The 17,283-nt window shown below is 40.7% G+C and overlaps 1 protein-coding gene across 1 annotated transcript in view; it reads right to left on the bottom strand.

The window, feature by feature from the left end:
- LOC104624455 (GRAM domain-containing protein 1C-like) overlaps positions 1 to 16,928 on the bottom strand; it is a gene marked incomplete at its 5' end in the record, with an annotated part of 21,988 nt that extends 5,060 nt beyond the window's left edge. The window contains 8 exon segments of the mRNA XM_010291827.1: positions 1 to 102; positions 798 to 901; positions 2,343 to 2,485; positions 3,590 to 3,708; positions 4,510 to 4,656; positions 11,432 to 11,594; positions 15,367 to 15,487; positions 16,810 to 16,928. The exon segment at positions 1 to 102 is cut by the window's left edge and continues 38 nt beyond it. Of these exon segments, the coding sequence (XP_010290129.1) occupies positions 1 to 102; positions 798 to 901; positions 2,343 to 2,485; positions 3,590 to 3,708; positions 4,510 to 4,656; positions 11,432 to 11,594; positions 15,367 to 15,487; positions 16,810 to 16,928 (1,018 nt within the window).
- Between the last annotated feature and the right edge of the window lie 355 nt (positions 16,929 to 17,283).

Here is a 17,283-nt window from a genome sequence, read left to right on the forward strand (position 1 = left end):
GACTCCGGTGTAAAGTGCGTCGTCTTCGTCTCAGGGCAACTAATTTTCCAGAGTCTTCTATAGACTGATTAATTGCATATTCCTCCATTAGGAGATCTGATTCTGCAGTGGAAAAAATAAGGTTACTGAACTTCCAAAAGGAAAGCTGTAAAGCCTAGCACTGAGACTTATATTGTGAGATATAGAAGGTATCAGTGAGAAGAATAAGCACACCTTCCAGTAAATGAACTTAAAACAGGCAATTGACAAACTACACCTTAACCTATATCACCTGTCCTGTTTGCCAAGTAGCACTTAGTACACCATACCTGAAAAGTGTACATTCAGCCTACGCAGGACTGTTTAAGGACATGTTCGCAGTTGGACAAGCACTTTAAGACACTGTTAGACTGAGATTAGGAATCATGTTAGACTGAGCCTGCAGCCGTGGCTAGCCAGGCTGTTAGCAGACATAGCCAGAGAACCTGCCAAGTGCCACTGTTTCTCTTCTCATACCCACAGTCAAGGAAATACTTAAAGATAGGCACATGCAGTTGAGAGGAATAGCTTTCCTGCTGTTCCTCATGTTTCCTTCAGAAAGCAATTACTGACCAGGTATACAAGAGCTCCTTGTTAGCATTGAGCTAACCAGGCTTCTTTTACACCCTGGAATTGGCAGATAAATTGATGATTAGAACTTCTGACTTGGAGGTTCTTTGGCATTGGCCTTCTTTTCAAACCAGTCTTTAGGGAATCAAGTTTGACATACATAGGAAAGGTAGCCTCCTTACTCTAGCACAAAGAAGAAAATACCTCACCAAGTTGTTTGAAGTTTTCCTGTATTCCTCCCCAGGTATTCTTCTCTATTACAGACTTGACAAGGCCCCAAGGCTGTTTTTTGTACTTCACTTCTGCAGAAACCCTAATAAACAGAATGCAATAGTGAAAGAGTGCTCTTCTACGTAGCACAGTGATAGCAGGAGTCTCTTACCAGAAGCAGGCCTCTGTCTTATGTCCATAATCTGAAATACCAACAGGAACTGCCTTGGCTTTCCACCTGGGCAGCACTTACACTGAAGCGAGGCAAGAGACTGACAGAAGCAAAGACAGCGTATCTAGCTAAACCTTCAAGAGACCTGAATGTGCAAGTTATGGGAAACATTTTGAAGCGTTCTTCAGACTCTGAGTAGCAGAGAGAATTTCTGTCCTCTGAAGTGTTCTCATTTTAACATGCATTTAAAATAGGCTTCAGGCTTTCAGATCATTAAGTCCTGCTTTTTACTCTGTATGTATACACATGGGCACTGCGATGGCAGCAGGTGAAATTCATTATTACCACTCATGCACCAAGCACTTAGATCCTACCCCGAGTAGACAGAACTATGTAAGCCTACTGTGCTTCTAGTCTAACAAAACAGCATCAAGTAGAATTTGAGCCATTTTAAATGCCGTATAATAAAGCCAGCTGTAACACCACCATGCACCTTCTCTTCTATACATGCATGCTCTGTGCACCACATTGAAACCTAGGTTTTTGCTTTTAGCCTAGCATTGCCATGTGTCTCAGATCAAACAAATATAGCCCTCAGAGGACAAACGAGTCACTCAAAAAAAATAATCTAGTGTTGTTCAAAGACCTTTCTTCCCTTCTCCTCCCAGTAGAGAGGGAGTCTTCAGCACTTTTATAGCCTGAGATAAGCCAGAATAAAATCCAGGCTTGCTTACCTTTCCTGGCTACTGGTGAAGTTTGAGATAAACGGCTTTAGTAAAGACAGCAGAGAAACTACCAAGGATTACATAATCGGAAAGTCATACAAAAGCACTGAACATGGAACTTGATCACTTCAGATGTTTTCAACAAATGGGAAAAGGAAGTGCCTTTTAAGACTCCCCTACCTAGGTAGCATTTAATAATGAAGCCTGATTCACTTGAGTACCTTCCCTGCAAAGGTAGGTATGTTCCATCTTCCCTGCACCTTCCAGTGAACCATCCTCCTCTGCAGGGTCTTAGCAAAGTATCTGGGAAATTTTGTAATAAAACATCTCAGATAGTCCCAATTTATTCCACTCACACAGCTGCAGTTGAAAATACAAGGCTGGTCAGAACCCAGTTCAATCTTGGAGATGAGTTCTGTACTTTGTCAAGTCAACATGAGAGTTCATTTCTCACTGAATTAGTGAGATCCAAATACAGCACACATGTGATAAGATAAACCAAACTTCTTTTTCAGAAGAGATCCTCAACTTCAAGAGAAACTGACATTCTCTATGCTGTTGGCAGATCTTTTGATAAGCACACCTTCATCAACCCTAACATATATCCCTTGGCTTCTCCCCTCCTACTGTGCACCACTCAAGCTCACCGTAATCGACACTTGTGACTGGATGTGCGGCTGATGCAGTATCTGTTCACAGTGTAGAAATAATCATGGTAGGGGACATCATGGGTCAGTACCTCAGCATCCACCTGATAAGACTGACCTTTCTGGCTCTGCTTATGCAGGATCTACCATAAAAGAAAATAAACATAAGAAGGTATAGTCATGGTACCTGATTAATTTTTTTTTTTCTTTCAGTCCGAATTCCTTAGGCTAGATCAACCAACTCCAAGTGAACTAGAGTAGGGAAAAAGCCTGAACAACCACAATAAATATCAGTTAAGAATGGCAAGTACAGATGGGGTGGGGAAAGAAGATGCCTCCCGCTACAGCAAACATAGGCAGCAACAGTACTTCCCCACTGCCATTTCAAGTACCAGATGTAAGGCTGGCCACTGACTCATGACCACAACTCTTCTTTGAGACTGACCTACAAGACCTTTCCCAAAGCAGAATTACACAATGGTTGAGATTGGACAAGAAGTGCCTTCCAAGAACCCTGCTCAAGGAGGGGCATCTAGAGCTGGTTGCCCAGGACCATGTCCAGATGGCTTTCCAACACCTCCAAGCAAGGAGACACCACAACTTCTATCGACAACCTGTTCCAGTGCTCCGTAACCCTCACAGTAAAAAAAAAAAAGTGTTTCCTGATGTTTAGAGGGAACCACTTGTGTTTCAGTGGTGCCCATTGTCTCTGGTCCTGTCACTGAGAACCACTAAAAGGTGTGGCCTTTGGTGGTAAAGGCCTGGCTCGGTCTTCTTTGCACCCTCCCTTCAGGAATTTATATACATGAGATCCCCCATGAGCCTTCTCTTCTCCAAGCTGAAGAGTCCCAGCTCTTGGCCGTTTCTCATATGAGATGCTCCAGTCCCTTAATCATCTTAGTGGCCCTTTGCAGGACAATTTCCATCTCTCTTGTACCGGGAGCCCAGGAGGACACTGAAAACGTTTCATTGAATCTTTTCACCTCCCAGTTCATGAGAGATGTTATCTCTTCCCCAGACTTTATGGGAGAAGCTTACAGCCATCTGTAAAGGTAGAAAGCCTCAATAATTTCATCAGCATTTGCTCACTAATGGCAAGAGGGGCAGTAAGCTACACTTAGAGATGCTACATTTAAACTGCAGATCCACATTCAGCTCACTGAACTCTAATCCATGGTCAGATCTGTAGAGTTGACCTCTCCCTTGCTTTAAACGGTGACAGACAGACACACACACACACACACTACCTGCTTTTCAGTTGCAGTTGTGAACTTCCCACAAAGTGGATTGTTAATAGTTACAGTGTATGTCAAAGTCCTCAACTGATTGCCACTGGAATCTCTGTTCCAAGGAGTTGATACAGCATCTAGATGAGACATTATGCAAAATCTCACATGCAGATTACCTAAAAGGCATTCTCTCTGCCCTTTCATATCTTAACAGTTTAAGAACAGTGGTGGTGGGAGAGAGACAGAAACCCGATTCCAAACGACTGTGTTTTTTGCAGGAAAAAAGGGAAAACTGTGGTTCACTGATGAACAAAGGTGAGGCACTAAGTAGCTGAATCTGAGTCTACTGAAAAAGACTTGAGGGTGGGGAGAAGAGTAAGCAATTAAATGAAAATAATGTAATTTCCCATCTGCTTAAAGTTGAAGAGATTCACTTAGTATTATCAAAAGCTTTTGCCATTTTGCCTTCCAAGCTGACACTGAATAAGTATTACCCTTTTTCACTTAATTTTCTGTTCTTATGAACTCAGTGAATAAAATTTACTCATCCAGAAAATTAAAGCCGGTAACTATAGTTTAGGAGGATGCAATGATTTTGCCTGTGTGCCAGCCGTACACATTCCACTATCTCTGGGACACAAATGTAATCAGAAATACTCCACAGAATGCATCAACTTAATAGCCTACAGAAAATTCAGGCATTCAGGTGCAGTTTTGTGGTGCACTGAAATGAGGTTTTTACTCAAAAAGGTGACTGATCTACAGAAATAACAGGCTAGCTTTAAATATCCTCTTTCATAGTGGAACTTTAAAGCTTCAAACTTCTTCTAAAGTAAGGGCAGACTTAAAATTCACCTTAGTCCTATTTAACATTTCTCAGACGTCAAAATTTTCAGGATAGTTTGCAACACAGAAAAAAAGAGAGAAGAGTATATTACCTACTATACTCCTGGAATTGAGAAACCTCTGCATGAAGTGAGAATTGGTGAAAAGGATTTCAAACATCTTGTCTGCAGTGATGTGGAAAACTCTGTTTATGAAAAGTCTCCCATAGAGATCATTCTCAGAGACCGTCTCCTTCACTGCTAAGGAAAGGCAGAGAGATCAGGTTAAGAAGAGAGCAGTATTATGAAGAAACTTTATACTATTCTAAGCTTTATTGCAGCTTAAATCCTTCCTGGGCTTGCATCACTATTTGTTTCTCACTCTCAGAAACCCAGTAATGATAGCAGCACATGATTTGGTAGGTAGGTTGTCTTCAGGACCGAAGTCCAGAGTTGATTTTCTAGCTCCCCCTCCCACACCCCATTTCCCTGTGCAAACGTAAATTGATAAATCAACATCACAAGCTCCCATCCCTTTAGTTTTGCGTTCAGTATTCTACTAATCTTACAGGCAACACTGGGGAAGACAATAAGTTAGCATAATCTTCATTAGTATGTCTGCCTATTGTACAAAGGGCATAGGCATAGGAAGAAGGACAGTGAAACCATAATAGCTTTCTTTTTACTTGTGGCTAGTTTCAGAATTCTGCTTTTAAAATCTATAAAGCTGGTAGTGTCCACAGTCTGAAAGACTAGGTCCAGACTCCCAAACAGTTCCTCAGACTGTTCCTCCCTCCATATCTATAAGAGGAATGCAAGAGGTACCCTGCTCCATTTTGCAAGTCCTGAAAAGTGCACCAAGATGCTTAATTGCCATCCCCTATTTCAAAACCACCAACAAGCCCCAGGGGCATTCTGTGGCTGCAGCACTGGTCTTTGCCATTTCTGCTTCTTGTTGGTTGCTGGTATGACTCAGCTTTGTGGTTGTCTCAGCCGCTCTTGCAAGAGATACGGGATAGAATTATAATCCTGGAAGGCAAGCAGTTTCCTATGCCAACCCCAACTCAATCTGCTTATCCCTTTAAAACAAGTCCATCCTCAGCTATATTTACCAAAACAAAAAAAAAAACAAACTCACCTCCACACATCATTAAAATGAAACAAAAAGCCTGAAAGCAAACCTTCCAGAAGCAAGGCAGCAGTTAGGACCCCTAACCTTTCAACTGACACAAATGAACGCTCAGAGCTAGCAAAGGTCAGTGCCAGCCACCAATGCAAAGGTAGCTTGAATATCAAGCTATAGTTCACAAGCTGCCTATAGGCTAAGGTTACAGCACTTAAAACAGTACTGCTTGGTAGCAGTCAGTATTGATAAACACCAACACAACAACTAAACACCCTATGTCCCCAACAAAATCCAGTTCTGACTCTGAGCAGACTTCCCCTCCAGTGCTGCTTCTAGCCTGCTAAAAGTCCCTGTTATACATCTGCCACCAAGAAAGTTCTCTTTGGCCTAATCAGGCTTCAATGTAGGACCCCAAAAGTGAAGCATGAGTGCCACATTTTTGTGCTTGCACAAGAGATGGACTTCCTTCCCACATCATGTTCTGCTTATGCAATTTTAAGTCTATACGATTACAAAGTGGAACCAAAAGCAAGCACAGATTTTAGAGAGGCTGATTTAACCCGACAGTATGCAGTCATTACTTGCTAGAATACAGATTCTGCTGTGCTGAAACATTCTGCAGGAAGCCAGAAATTCAGCCTGGGTTTTCAGCTTATGTTCACTGTATTTCCTCTCAGAGCTGAACCTAATTCCACCAAATACAGTCAGAGTGAACTCTAAGTTTGACCTCTGCTAACAAGGCCTCAATATTACAGACCTCTCCTTTCAGTGTGCACTCTCCACTTCCTCTCTTTCACTAAGAGATGGTGATTAAAACCTAAGCTTCAGGTTTTGATGTTGGCATCCCCTTTGTGTACTGTGCATCAGCTAACATGCATGGAGTCAGACACTAGGTAATTCAAACTGAGTTGCTCTGGTTGAGTCTTAGTCAGCTGGACCATGACATGCCCAAGGAATCTGCTACCACTTAAAAAGTACAAAGGCTATTTTTGTATTATCTTATGTTTGCCAAGACATACAAGTTACCTTTGCCCCAGTGTGACTTAGCTAAACCACACAACTTTATGTTCACCTGAAATGCTGGAGGACAGCTACTATGTTTCTATTGATGGGAAGAAATTTGGTAAGCCACAGCAATTTAGGACATGCACAAAGCCCAGGCATTATTACCTTAAGGTATAGACCTTGCTACTGAGATATTTTACTCTTCAAGCATGACGTCTGTCCTCCTTGTACTGAGTCTTAAGCAAGAGCATCCATGGGTCTATACAAAATTTCCTGTCAGTTGATTTGCCTACGCTATTTCTATCTAGTCATGTGTCTAACAAGGAATAGTCAATGAAGTGCCAAGTGCATGAGCGTTATCTATTGAGAAATACGTTTTTACTTATAATCCCTCTCAGCTCTTGGAACAAATAAAAAGTTGTTTGGTTTTTTTTAAATGGTGTTATCACAAAGCAGTATTTTCAGAAAATCCTAGCTGAAACTGGGTTGATACATCAGGCCCATCAGCCACTTTAGATGCTAGGATGCAAACAACTGTCTTCCAGTCTGGAAATCTTTCAGATGATACGTCAAAGGTGCATATATGAATGCTGCTGTGAGTTCCACACCTGCAGAAGCAAGTAGCTACCTACACTGAGTGCTTGACATGCTTCAAGCCACTTCCGTCTGGCCTTCTCAGAGTTTAGCTGTAGAAATTCTAGATGAAGCAGTAAGCAGAAACAGTAGCATAGCAAACAGTAAGTGTACCGTATATAAGCTTGCAATTTGAACAGAATTGAAAGCTTTAATCACTCGTCTCTGCTACAAATGAACACGCATGTTTGTCTCCTGTGTTGTTTTAATTAACACCAGTAAACCCATCTGCCTTTTTCTTATCTCAAATCTCAGTACAGGAACATGAAGCATTTTACCTAGGGAGTGACTTAGAAGTACTTAGAAGTTCTAACTCCTCAGCAGTATGCAATTATCAACTACTAACTCTTAGCCTGAATACATTTATAGATCAATTGGAGCTACTGTCTTATAAGAGAACATGAGATTATTCTGACTTTAGGTTGGGATCCCTAGGGATCCAAAAATCCAGAAGCAAACATATTACCCAGAGTGTCCCAGTTCAGCATGAAGACAGCAAGTCTATTCCCTCCCCCACTATTGCCTCACACTTCCATAAGGTCATTTTCATCACTGCAAGACAATCTGTGAAATACTGTTTGAATATAATACCATTATGCACCAGTAATTGCAAAGGTTTGAAGACATCTGCAGTGCAAGGAAAGGGAGAGAGAAAACTGGAGGCGGCGGGAAAGGAAGCGGGGGAAAAAGAAGTTCTTAAAATTCTTGTTAACAACTAACAGCTCCAAGCTAAACACACACCACAAGCAAATTAAGACAGCTGAACTGGTAAGAGCGGAAGCTATCAAACAAATTAATAAGACAGCTGCTTTTTCCACTCCATGGAGTTCAGGAAGGATCAGGTGAAAAAAACTTATATATGCAAATCTTAGCACTGTTGAGGATTTCTGTGCCACTGGGGATGGGGAAAAAATTGCACACTGCATGAATATGCAGGTAGGAGCCTTCAACCAGATACACCTGAAATCAAGTCAGTAAAAACAATTCCTAGAGTGCACATGTTCCAGATACCATCTAGTTAAAAGACTATATCAACAGTATTAACCATTATCGAAGAGCTCTCCTATACTTTAAAAGATACAAAAGATTATTTAAAAGTACAAAATTAACTTGGAGGTACTGAGTAAGTACTGTGACAGTGCTAGCTTTTCCCAGTTCACAAGATTAAAAAAAACACCCCAAACTTATGCCTTTTGCCTTTAGATAACTCATACATCCTCCAAACCACAAAGCAAATAATTTCTAGTTATATATTCAGCAAGACACATGTTTTAGGTATTTTTATTAAAATGCCAACAAGGTAACTGGGCTACTCCTCTTACATACATTGTATATTCAAAATTTCCTACCTTGGGGCCAAAAAAACCAAACCAAAACACCAAACCAAAAAACTAATTTCAGACACCCTGTATTTCAACCATTTTCTGCCCCATATCCCTATCTGCAAGAAAAGTCAAGCCACCACTGTACCCATCTCACAGCACTACAGTGCAAGCAGTTATGCTCTCCTGCAGATCACATATTTAAGGTGGTTATTAATACAAATATAAACAATACAGTAAGTCTGTCGAGTTATGCAAGGAGATCAGGAATTTATGATGTCCCGATATACAGTAAAGTTTTCTAACAGAAAAGACTGTTTTCCAATTTCCTGCTTCCCCCTTCCTCCTCTGAAGTATTTTATGCTGCTGAACATTGCCATTGCATATAGAAACCCTTCATACAAAAGAGCCATTTGAGGAAATTCAGAATCTCCTGGCTCTGTTTTGAAAATACATGTTCTGTGCTTGAACTAAAGTTTGTTTTCTAAAATTTAGAATCAAGACCACAGATACTAATTTTTAGCTTAGCCAAAAGTTTGTCATGGCTTGAGATTTATACTCCGATTTATGAAGCGGAACAAAAGCACCAAGATGCAGGTCAATAGGCTAATGCTGCACAGCAAGACGCACACCCCCTGTCCCCCAGTAAGCAATGTGAGAATTGCTTAGGGCAAGGGAACGGGTGTTGCTGAGGCTCTGGCATTCCAGCTTCGGGTGTCAAGTGGACCCGGAGTTGGAGAACAGCAGTCCTGAGCTTGCCCCTCACCTTATTTGCCAGGACACCTCCACGGCCAGCCTGCCTATCAGCCAGAGGACACAAGAGAGATTAATCGCATGGGTAAACCTTTGCCATGTGGGAAAGTTAGTTTCGTTTGCATGAGGGAATTCACCTTGTAAAAGTATGGGGCAACTGCAATAGAAAACATAGAAACAGAAGAAAAACAATTCTAAGCATGAAGAAGGGAATCTAAGAGGAAAGATTAATGTTGTGAGACTAGAAAATCCTGCTCTGAATAAAAAGAGACTAGTCTTGGGGGAGGGAGGGGAAATAAGAAAAGAATCATGAAGTCAGTTCTCTTAAAGAGACATCTCCAGTTGAATATGCTCTATTTACTCAAAATCACCAATGCAGGGATGACAGGGAGTATTTACTGCTATTGTTTAGCAAACAGCAGCATGAAAGACAACACGACTATTTTCAGTTTCACTGAAGACCCTTGCCATAAAAAGATAAAATCCAGAGATGTAGTCCTAAGAGGGTAGGAAAACTGCAAGATATTTAAAACATCCAAAGGTCACAACTTTCTGCTGCTCTAAAAGATACACCTATGATGGAGTAAACAATTGATCTGTGAAGCTTAAGTGAGTAGGAAAATGGCATAAACAGCAGCCTGTTCAAGTACATGTATGGACAAAAGTGATACAACCTGGCATGCATCGAGTTGAATCTGAACTCAAGTAAACACAGCAGCAGTGTGGGAGAGCAAAAGGAAAGTTAGTTGAATATAAAGTGTTGTCTTCAGGCACCAATCACAACTTGCAGGCAGCCAGTTCAATTCATGACTTTGAAAGCTTTCCTGGACACCTCAGTGATCCCAACATGACAACACCTGCAAGCAACTTCAGTTGCCAACTCTGAAAGGATGAGATGCAAAGTTTCTCAGTCAGATTAAGAACTGGCCTCAGTTAACTGAGCTGTTCTATTCCTGACAACAGGTGATGAAAGTAAGTTATCTCTTTACATATGAAAGAAATATTCAGCTGCTACTGAGCACACTACTACTGTTGAGCTTTTCTGTCCTTCATTTGCACACCGCTACACACCATTTGGAACCAATCCAGGTTGTGCACACCTCGTTTTAAAGGCATTTACAGAGTCCGAGATTGACATATTTAACGGAACATCCACCACAGCTTCAGTGAGCTGTTTGAACAACTACAGCCCTTTGGCACAGAAAAGTTCCCCATGGTAAGTCATGGGGTAAGTCTCACTCATCTTAAGAGTGAGAATTTCTGAGGGGCTATTGTGGGACCACAAGAACAAGCACTCACAGATCTCAGCACAAGTCTCACTGTCATCCAGCCTGGGTGGAAGGCACACTCTGACCTTACTCTCTCCCAGGACAACAAAACCACAAAAACACTTGTACCAAAACCACTGTAAGACATACAGCTACACTTCTCTCGTATGGTAAGAAGAAAAAAGGAAGCATGTAACAGTCAAGTTACAATCTCTACACTACTGTTGTCTCCAAGTTTCTTCTTATCTTGTACTGGGTAATGAGGTATGAGTTATGAGGATTGTATAGTAGGATCCATTAAGATACTCACTCTGTTGGCACACAAAGTATAAGCTGCTCCAAGATACATGTTAAAGTTTTTCACCCTCAGAGCAGATTCAGAAAATGCACAATGCACTCCTGAAAGATGGGAAGTTGTCTTGCCTGGACTTTCAGTGAGTTTCTCAGTTTACTCCATCAATAACATTTGAAGTCCACATCCCATAAGAAAGTAAAAGTGTAAAGAAGGCAGGGGCAGGGCGGGGGGTGGGGGAATCTTTCAGAAACAGAACAACAGTTTGAAATGTTTCCCCTCAGTTCCCAAGAAATGAAAACAAAGGAAAGAAAAACGTTTTAAATATCTGTGATAGCATAGAAGATGAACAAGCACCACCACATTGTCAAGAGTTAAAGTTTAACCTGTTAGCAAGTCTACCCACCAAAGGAAAAAAATCAAAACCACAATTTGTTTTCATTCTAAACACCCCCCAACACAGCAACGTTTTTCCCCTCCCCAAAACCTAAGATACAAATATGTTTTTGCTGCAATTCTGTGAAACAAATGAGCAAACAAGTTTCATAAGATCAACAAGTTCTCTAACTTGCTCCACAAGTGAGATGGAACACCAGAGTCGAGTTGTCTTAGAGATACCAATCGTTAAGAGATTTACCTTCTTCACTATCTGAGGCACTGCTCTTCTCTGGGAGATTTTCATTCTCATTCAGGTCCAAGGACTTTTCTAAAGACCTGCTCCTGACTAGCTTAACAGGTTTTCTTTCTGAAGATGGAAGAGGGCTCCTCTTTATTTGCTTCTCACTTGGGGACTCCTCCACCTGAAACAACCAAGAGAAAAATAATGCATCAGTAATCACAGACTATTTAAAAAAAAAGAGAAAGTTACTTTAAGAGAAAATAGCCATAAAAAGGAAGCCACAAACAGTTCCATCTGCTCAATTACCACACAGTCAAGCACTAATTTCTCCCTTGTTCCCCTATCCCAGCCAATCTTCCTTCCTCTTTATTTCAAACTTTCACTTTACCCTTGGTAACAAGGGACAGACTTATTCATCTGTACTGTCAGAAAGGGACAGTTTACTCCCCATCCAGGCAGGCCCCTTGTGCCCACCTGCATGGTTTGGTCCCCTTCCCTGCATCAATACTAGCATTTATATATTCATTAACCTGACACAGATTATTTACTTTTTATTGATCAGGTTAGTTTTTTTCCTGCCAGTTTAGCAAGGGGTCCAATAATCCTGAGGGGAAGTGTAATGAAGTAGGTAGGGCCTCCCTTTTTCAGCAAGATTAGATCACCCCAGTTAAATATTTGTACAGTGTTCTTACTGTATAGGGCTCCATTACTCCTTGACAAAAAAAAAGTTTAAAACACTGTCTAGAGTCATCCTACATATAAAATGTTGCTTCTCAGAAACAAAGCACTGGAGTATCATCTGCCATCTCCAATATATAAGCAGGACATTCCCCCAAAACATCAGTCACTGAATCAGTGATGCAACTCTTAACCCTAAACAGTAATAACTGGAAGGTAAGCTTACATGCCATTGCACGCTTCAAGAGGTAATTTCTAGTAAAACCATATCGACAAGGTTTGTACATCTCAAAGTGACACCGAAAAAGCTTAGCTACTAGCTACAAATCATAGCTTGCATCCTAAACCTCTCCTCAAAGCTCCCATTGCCTCCAGTAGAACAGCAATACAGCCCCCCACATGCAGTAGTACGCTGACTATAACAAATAAGATCAGGCCTCCTCAGCTGGGTAGTTCCAATTCATCTGCAATATCATCATCCCTAAAGATTATTCAGCACTGACTCCCAAAAGCAAGAGCATCCACTACTTGAATAGTTATCATGTACTTCCTGTACTTCTAGACTTTTTTCAAAAAAAAAAAAAAGGATCATCTATATTTTTGTGCAACTACTCCCTCAAGGTCAAAAAGAGGAAGACTGAACCAGAAAAGCAGATCAGTTAACAAACGCTCCTTTTGAAAGGAGCTACCATGCCTGAAGTTCTACTCAGTCACACAACAGGACAGAACCAACATTTCCACATCAAAATACTCTACCAATACAGATGGAAGCCAGAAAGGAGCTAGCAGAAAGGAGCTAGTTGTGGTTAAACAGTCTGAAAATTGACACAGATCCAGCACAGATCCAAGGAACTCTCACAGCATTTTGATGAATATCACGGATCTGGTGAACAGGTAGAGCTCTCACCAGCAGCATAAGAGCAGCCCCCACTATGCCATGAGCAGAGCAGTAAAGTCAGGCTCAAGTCAGAAGACTAGAGAAATACCTCCTACAGAGAAGCCTCTTATGATGCCAGGGAAGAGAAGATTCATGCTGAGGCTTTTGAAATAACTGATTAACTCAAACACAGTTTTCTTGTTTCTTTATTATTTTTGTCCCCTAAACAGTAATGATTTTAAGAGGTCAGCTTTAATTAAAGACATATAATTTCTTCCTTACATACATTTATCTCCTGAGCTAGTCCAGTACTGCTAAGCTCTGTGTCAAGGCTTTTCAGTTTTTTATCCTGTGAATAGCAGGCTCTGGGACTGGAAGGCTGTAAGGTCTCCCTATGAGGGGCAAAGGGAAGAAGATGGTTGATCCAGACAGGCAATGAAGTGGTTCTCGCATTGTGATGAACTGCATTTAAAATAAGCACATGTGCCATGACTGGTGTTACACACAGACTTTCTTTAATCAACTATGTCAATATCTGTCCAATATTTTCTCAAAGACAGGCCAAGTACTATAGCAAACATCTCCATCATTTCAGATCCCCCTCTAAAGAGAGCTTTGGGACTTAGTTTGCCTATCAAAGCAGGAAAGAAGGGGTAAAGTCTGTTTCTCTCCAGTCTTTGGAAGGTGATTAAATGTGATGTGTCAGTGCCGTGGTTTTTGATAAATACATTCTAAGCACTACTGTCTCCTGCTATTGCCCCTGTGCTTCTACAACATACGCTATAATCTTGTGGTTGTGGAGAGTGTGTCAACATTCTCAAGAAGTGCCAAATGCCACATATAGCTGAACACAATCATTATGTATTTTAGTTACACTCAAACAGTAAGCTAAACAGCTTAGCTACACATTTATCAAGACTGCACTTTTACACTATAATTAAAGAACTTTGGAAAAGCAGTTTCTTCAAGGGAGAATCCTAGCATTTTTCCTTGCATATAGACGAAATCCCTAGGCATTACTGCTTACCAACATGCCCAATCAGATTTAGCACCTGCAAGAGCATCTCTGGGTGCGGGCACCCAGTAGGTAAACAAAACACTTCTTTTCGAGGCAGAGCAATTATTCTTAAGTGGCTTGCTCTTATGCAAGAAAGACTTACAAGTCCAAACCAAGGCTACCTGGGAAGATTTTTAGCTACCCTAAAGAGCCCAAATTCCAGCAGCATCCACAGGCCTCCCTTACAGTTCTCCAAAAATCTTGTTTTATACTGCTAGGATTTCCATGAAGGATACCCATAATCCGATTAACTAAGATTTAACATCTGACAAATACAAGTATTTTTTGCTGGGTATGAGTCTCTAGCATTAACTTGGATTTCAGGAAAACTGTTTAAAACTTGCTTAACCTCTTGATCAGTTTTAGCAAGTAACAAAAACCAGGAGATTTATATGGTAGTAAAAACTATTACAAGCATCTGCCTTCCCTCCCCAAATTTTCCAAAGCAGAAACAACAATTAGGTACCCAGCCCTAGTGAAGTTTCTAAGAAATGCTTTAGTGCTCTATTTGCTTTTCCAAGATCTTACCCTTGGGGTATCACTTAACCAAGAGAAAATGTCTGTAACCTTTTAGGACTACAACTACACAGAGTAGTATGCAGGCAAATACATTCACAAGTTCATACATCATCATGAGTGAAGCACCCGTACTTGTTCAGTTGTATTAACCCAAGACATTAAGGGAAAACACATCTTTAGTATATCAAGAGTGTTTTTCTTCCCCTTCCTTCTGAAACATTTCCATAAAAAAATAAAAAAAGGTTCCATGTATTCACAACAGCAGACTACCTGACCTTTGAAGGCAAGGATAACACAGCATAACTACCCTCTAATAAACCTCATGTGTAGTAGAGAGGACAAGTACAAGAGGAGATATTTTTTAAATGACAAATAGCACAAGCAAGAAAGCACTGTAAGCGAACAGAGACATTACTTTCATAAAACACTTGCATAAAAATGCACATGGTCCCTAGGAAGGTGGATAAAACAAAACCCCACAGTTAATTTTGTTTTTAAGTAAACAAACAAAAAAAAGAGACCGGGGCATAAACCTCAGCCTTCTAACCAGGTTATGCAGCAAGTTAGTGATAGGACATTGCTGAAACACCAACAATATTCTCTTACACAGAAGTTTGTTAATTTCCAAATTCAATGAATATTCTCAAAACCTGAAGATCTTGATATTAAATTTGGGATGTGAAAAACTCCTAGACTATTATGAATTCTCACAGGCTTCTTGAGAAATTAAAAACTCCATGCATCCTAATGCTTACAGATACACAAGTTAAGCATATATGCTTATCAGTTACAAATAACAAGAAAGGCTGTGTCAGCACTTACTCCTGGCAACACGTGTCTATTGAGTGACTCTCCTTCTGTTTGAAGCGTGGGTTCCCGAACTAAACCAATCATTTTTGGTAGTTTTTCATCTCTTTCTCCAGAATCATCACAAATGCTGGATCTGGCCAAAGCAAAAAGGGAGATATTTTTGGAGATACAAGTGCTGAAAAATCTGAGAAAGCTTCTCATGTGTGATATTTGCATTCAAACCATGGCTGTTCAGCTAATATTAAAAACTACCAACTCTTCTTCTCACATCCAGCTCATTAATTTCTCAAGCCATTTTCCTCACACTAGCCACCTTTCAGAAGGATTGAGCTTCTGACCACAAGGTTAGTAAAACTAAGCACTGGTGAATCAGAAAGTGATTAGTGTAGGAAAAGGGCAAACAGAAGTAGGTTAGAACAAATTTAGAAAGATTCCTCACACTAGCTACCTTTCAGAAGGATTCAGCTTCTGACCACAAGGTTAGTAAAACCAAGCACTGGTGAATCAGAAAGTGATTAGTGTAGGAAAAGGGCAAACAGAAGTAGGTTAGAACAAATTTAGAAAGAAAATGTTTTAAGAAAGCTTGGGACAAGAATTTTCTCCTGCATCCCTTACTCCAGAGTTGCAAAGTAGTGCATTTTTACAGGAAAAAAAAAAAACCCAACCAAAACAGGAACTATTTAATGGAACATCTTCTGAGGCTCGCAGTGAACTTAAAGCGTTTTCGTTTTGGGGTTGTGGAGTTTGTTTTTTTGGTTTGTTTTTTTTTTTTTTCCCTAACAAGCATACTTGGATAACACAGGATTGAAGAGACGTAAGTCATGTTGTCCTGTTTTGCAGAGCCATACTTATTTACAGACAGATACACAAATTAAAGCCCCATTATTAGATTGACACTGGCAGTTCATAAGTTAGTTCCTATTTGTTCCAAGAAATAAAGGCAAGCATTTAAAAAAAATCCACTGTTATATCATTCCATCTTCCTAATTCAAGCTGAGCACAATACAAAAATAAGCTAAGACCTCAGACACCACGAAGCAAAGCAAGGGTTTCTGTCTCCACAGAGGAGGAAAGTATCTGAACATCACATATAGCTCTATTCCATTCAGCCCTTCCACTACTGTTGGAGGGCATACAGATCCTGAATAGATACCATCATGAGAAAAGGTTGCTATTTAAGCTATCCTGTTCATATCCCCAAGCAGATCCAAGGAGAACAAAGTCTTCCTATCTCCCTCCTCTAAGGGGCCTCAGCTGTGCTCCTACTATTTTAGGCAATGAACACAATTAAGTCTTTATGCAGGCTCAGTTTATGCCATTTGGTTCTTTGCATCCTTTTACTATAGGCTTAACCCTTCTGGTAAGGCTACAGCAGCACTTTAGAAAAAGAATTTCTAAGAAAGAGAACACTGCTTCTCCCTGAGCATTTCAATAAGCTTTATAGCCGCTCCTTACCGAGACTGCCCGTTGTCCTCAGACGATGAGTGGAAGCTCTCCATCTCCTCGCTGTTCAGGCCCAGCTCAGAGCCATAGCTCTGGTGCACCAGCTGCCAGAATTCCTGCTTGGTCAGCCTCTGAAAGAAAGCGAGCTAGTCAAGAGCTACAGTATGAGACAGTAAGGCACAGGAGGTAAAACAGTAAGAAGTTTGAATTACACCACAGCCTTTAACCTCAATTCTGACGAGGACTGAAAGCATTTAGGTATCATGTTTCAAGATTAGATTTCAGCATTTTGGGGAACTGTACTCCTGTCGACTCCATATTGCCAACCCATCACTGTTCAACCAATAACACTGGATATGAGAAAAAAAAAAATGTTCTTTCAAGAAAACACACACTTGTAGCCACTACTTGCTGCTTCATGTGTCACCAGTGTTTTCACAGATATCTTCAAGTTAGCTCCCTCTTGAATTTCACTTGATACAGCAC

Source organism: Phaethon lepturus, unplaced genomic scaffold (assembly GCF_000687285.1).
Source record: "Phaethon lepturus isolate BGI_N335 unplaced genomic scaffold, ASM68728v1 scaffold10710, whole genome shotgun sequence".
Taxonomy (NCBI): domain Eukaryota; kingdom Metazoa; phylum Chordata; class Aves; order Phaethontiformes; family Phaethontidae; genus Phaethon; species Phaethon lepturus.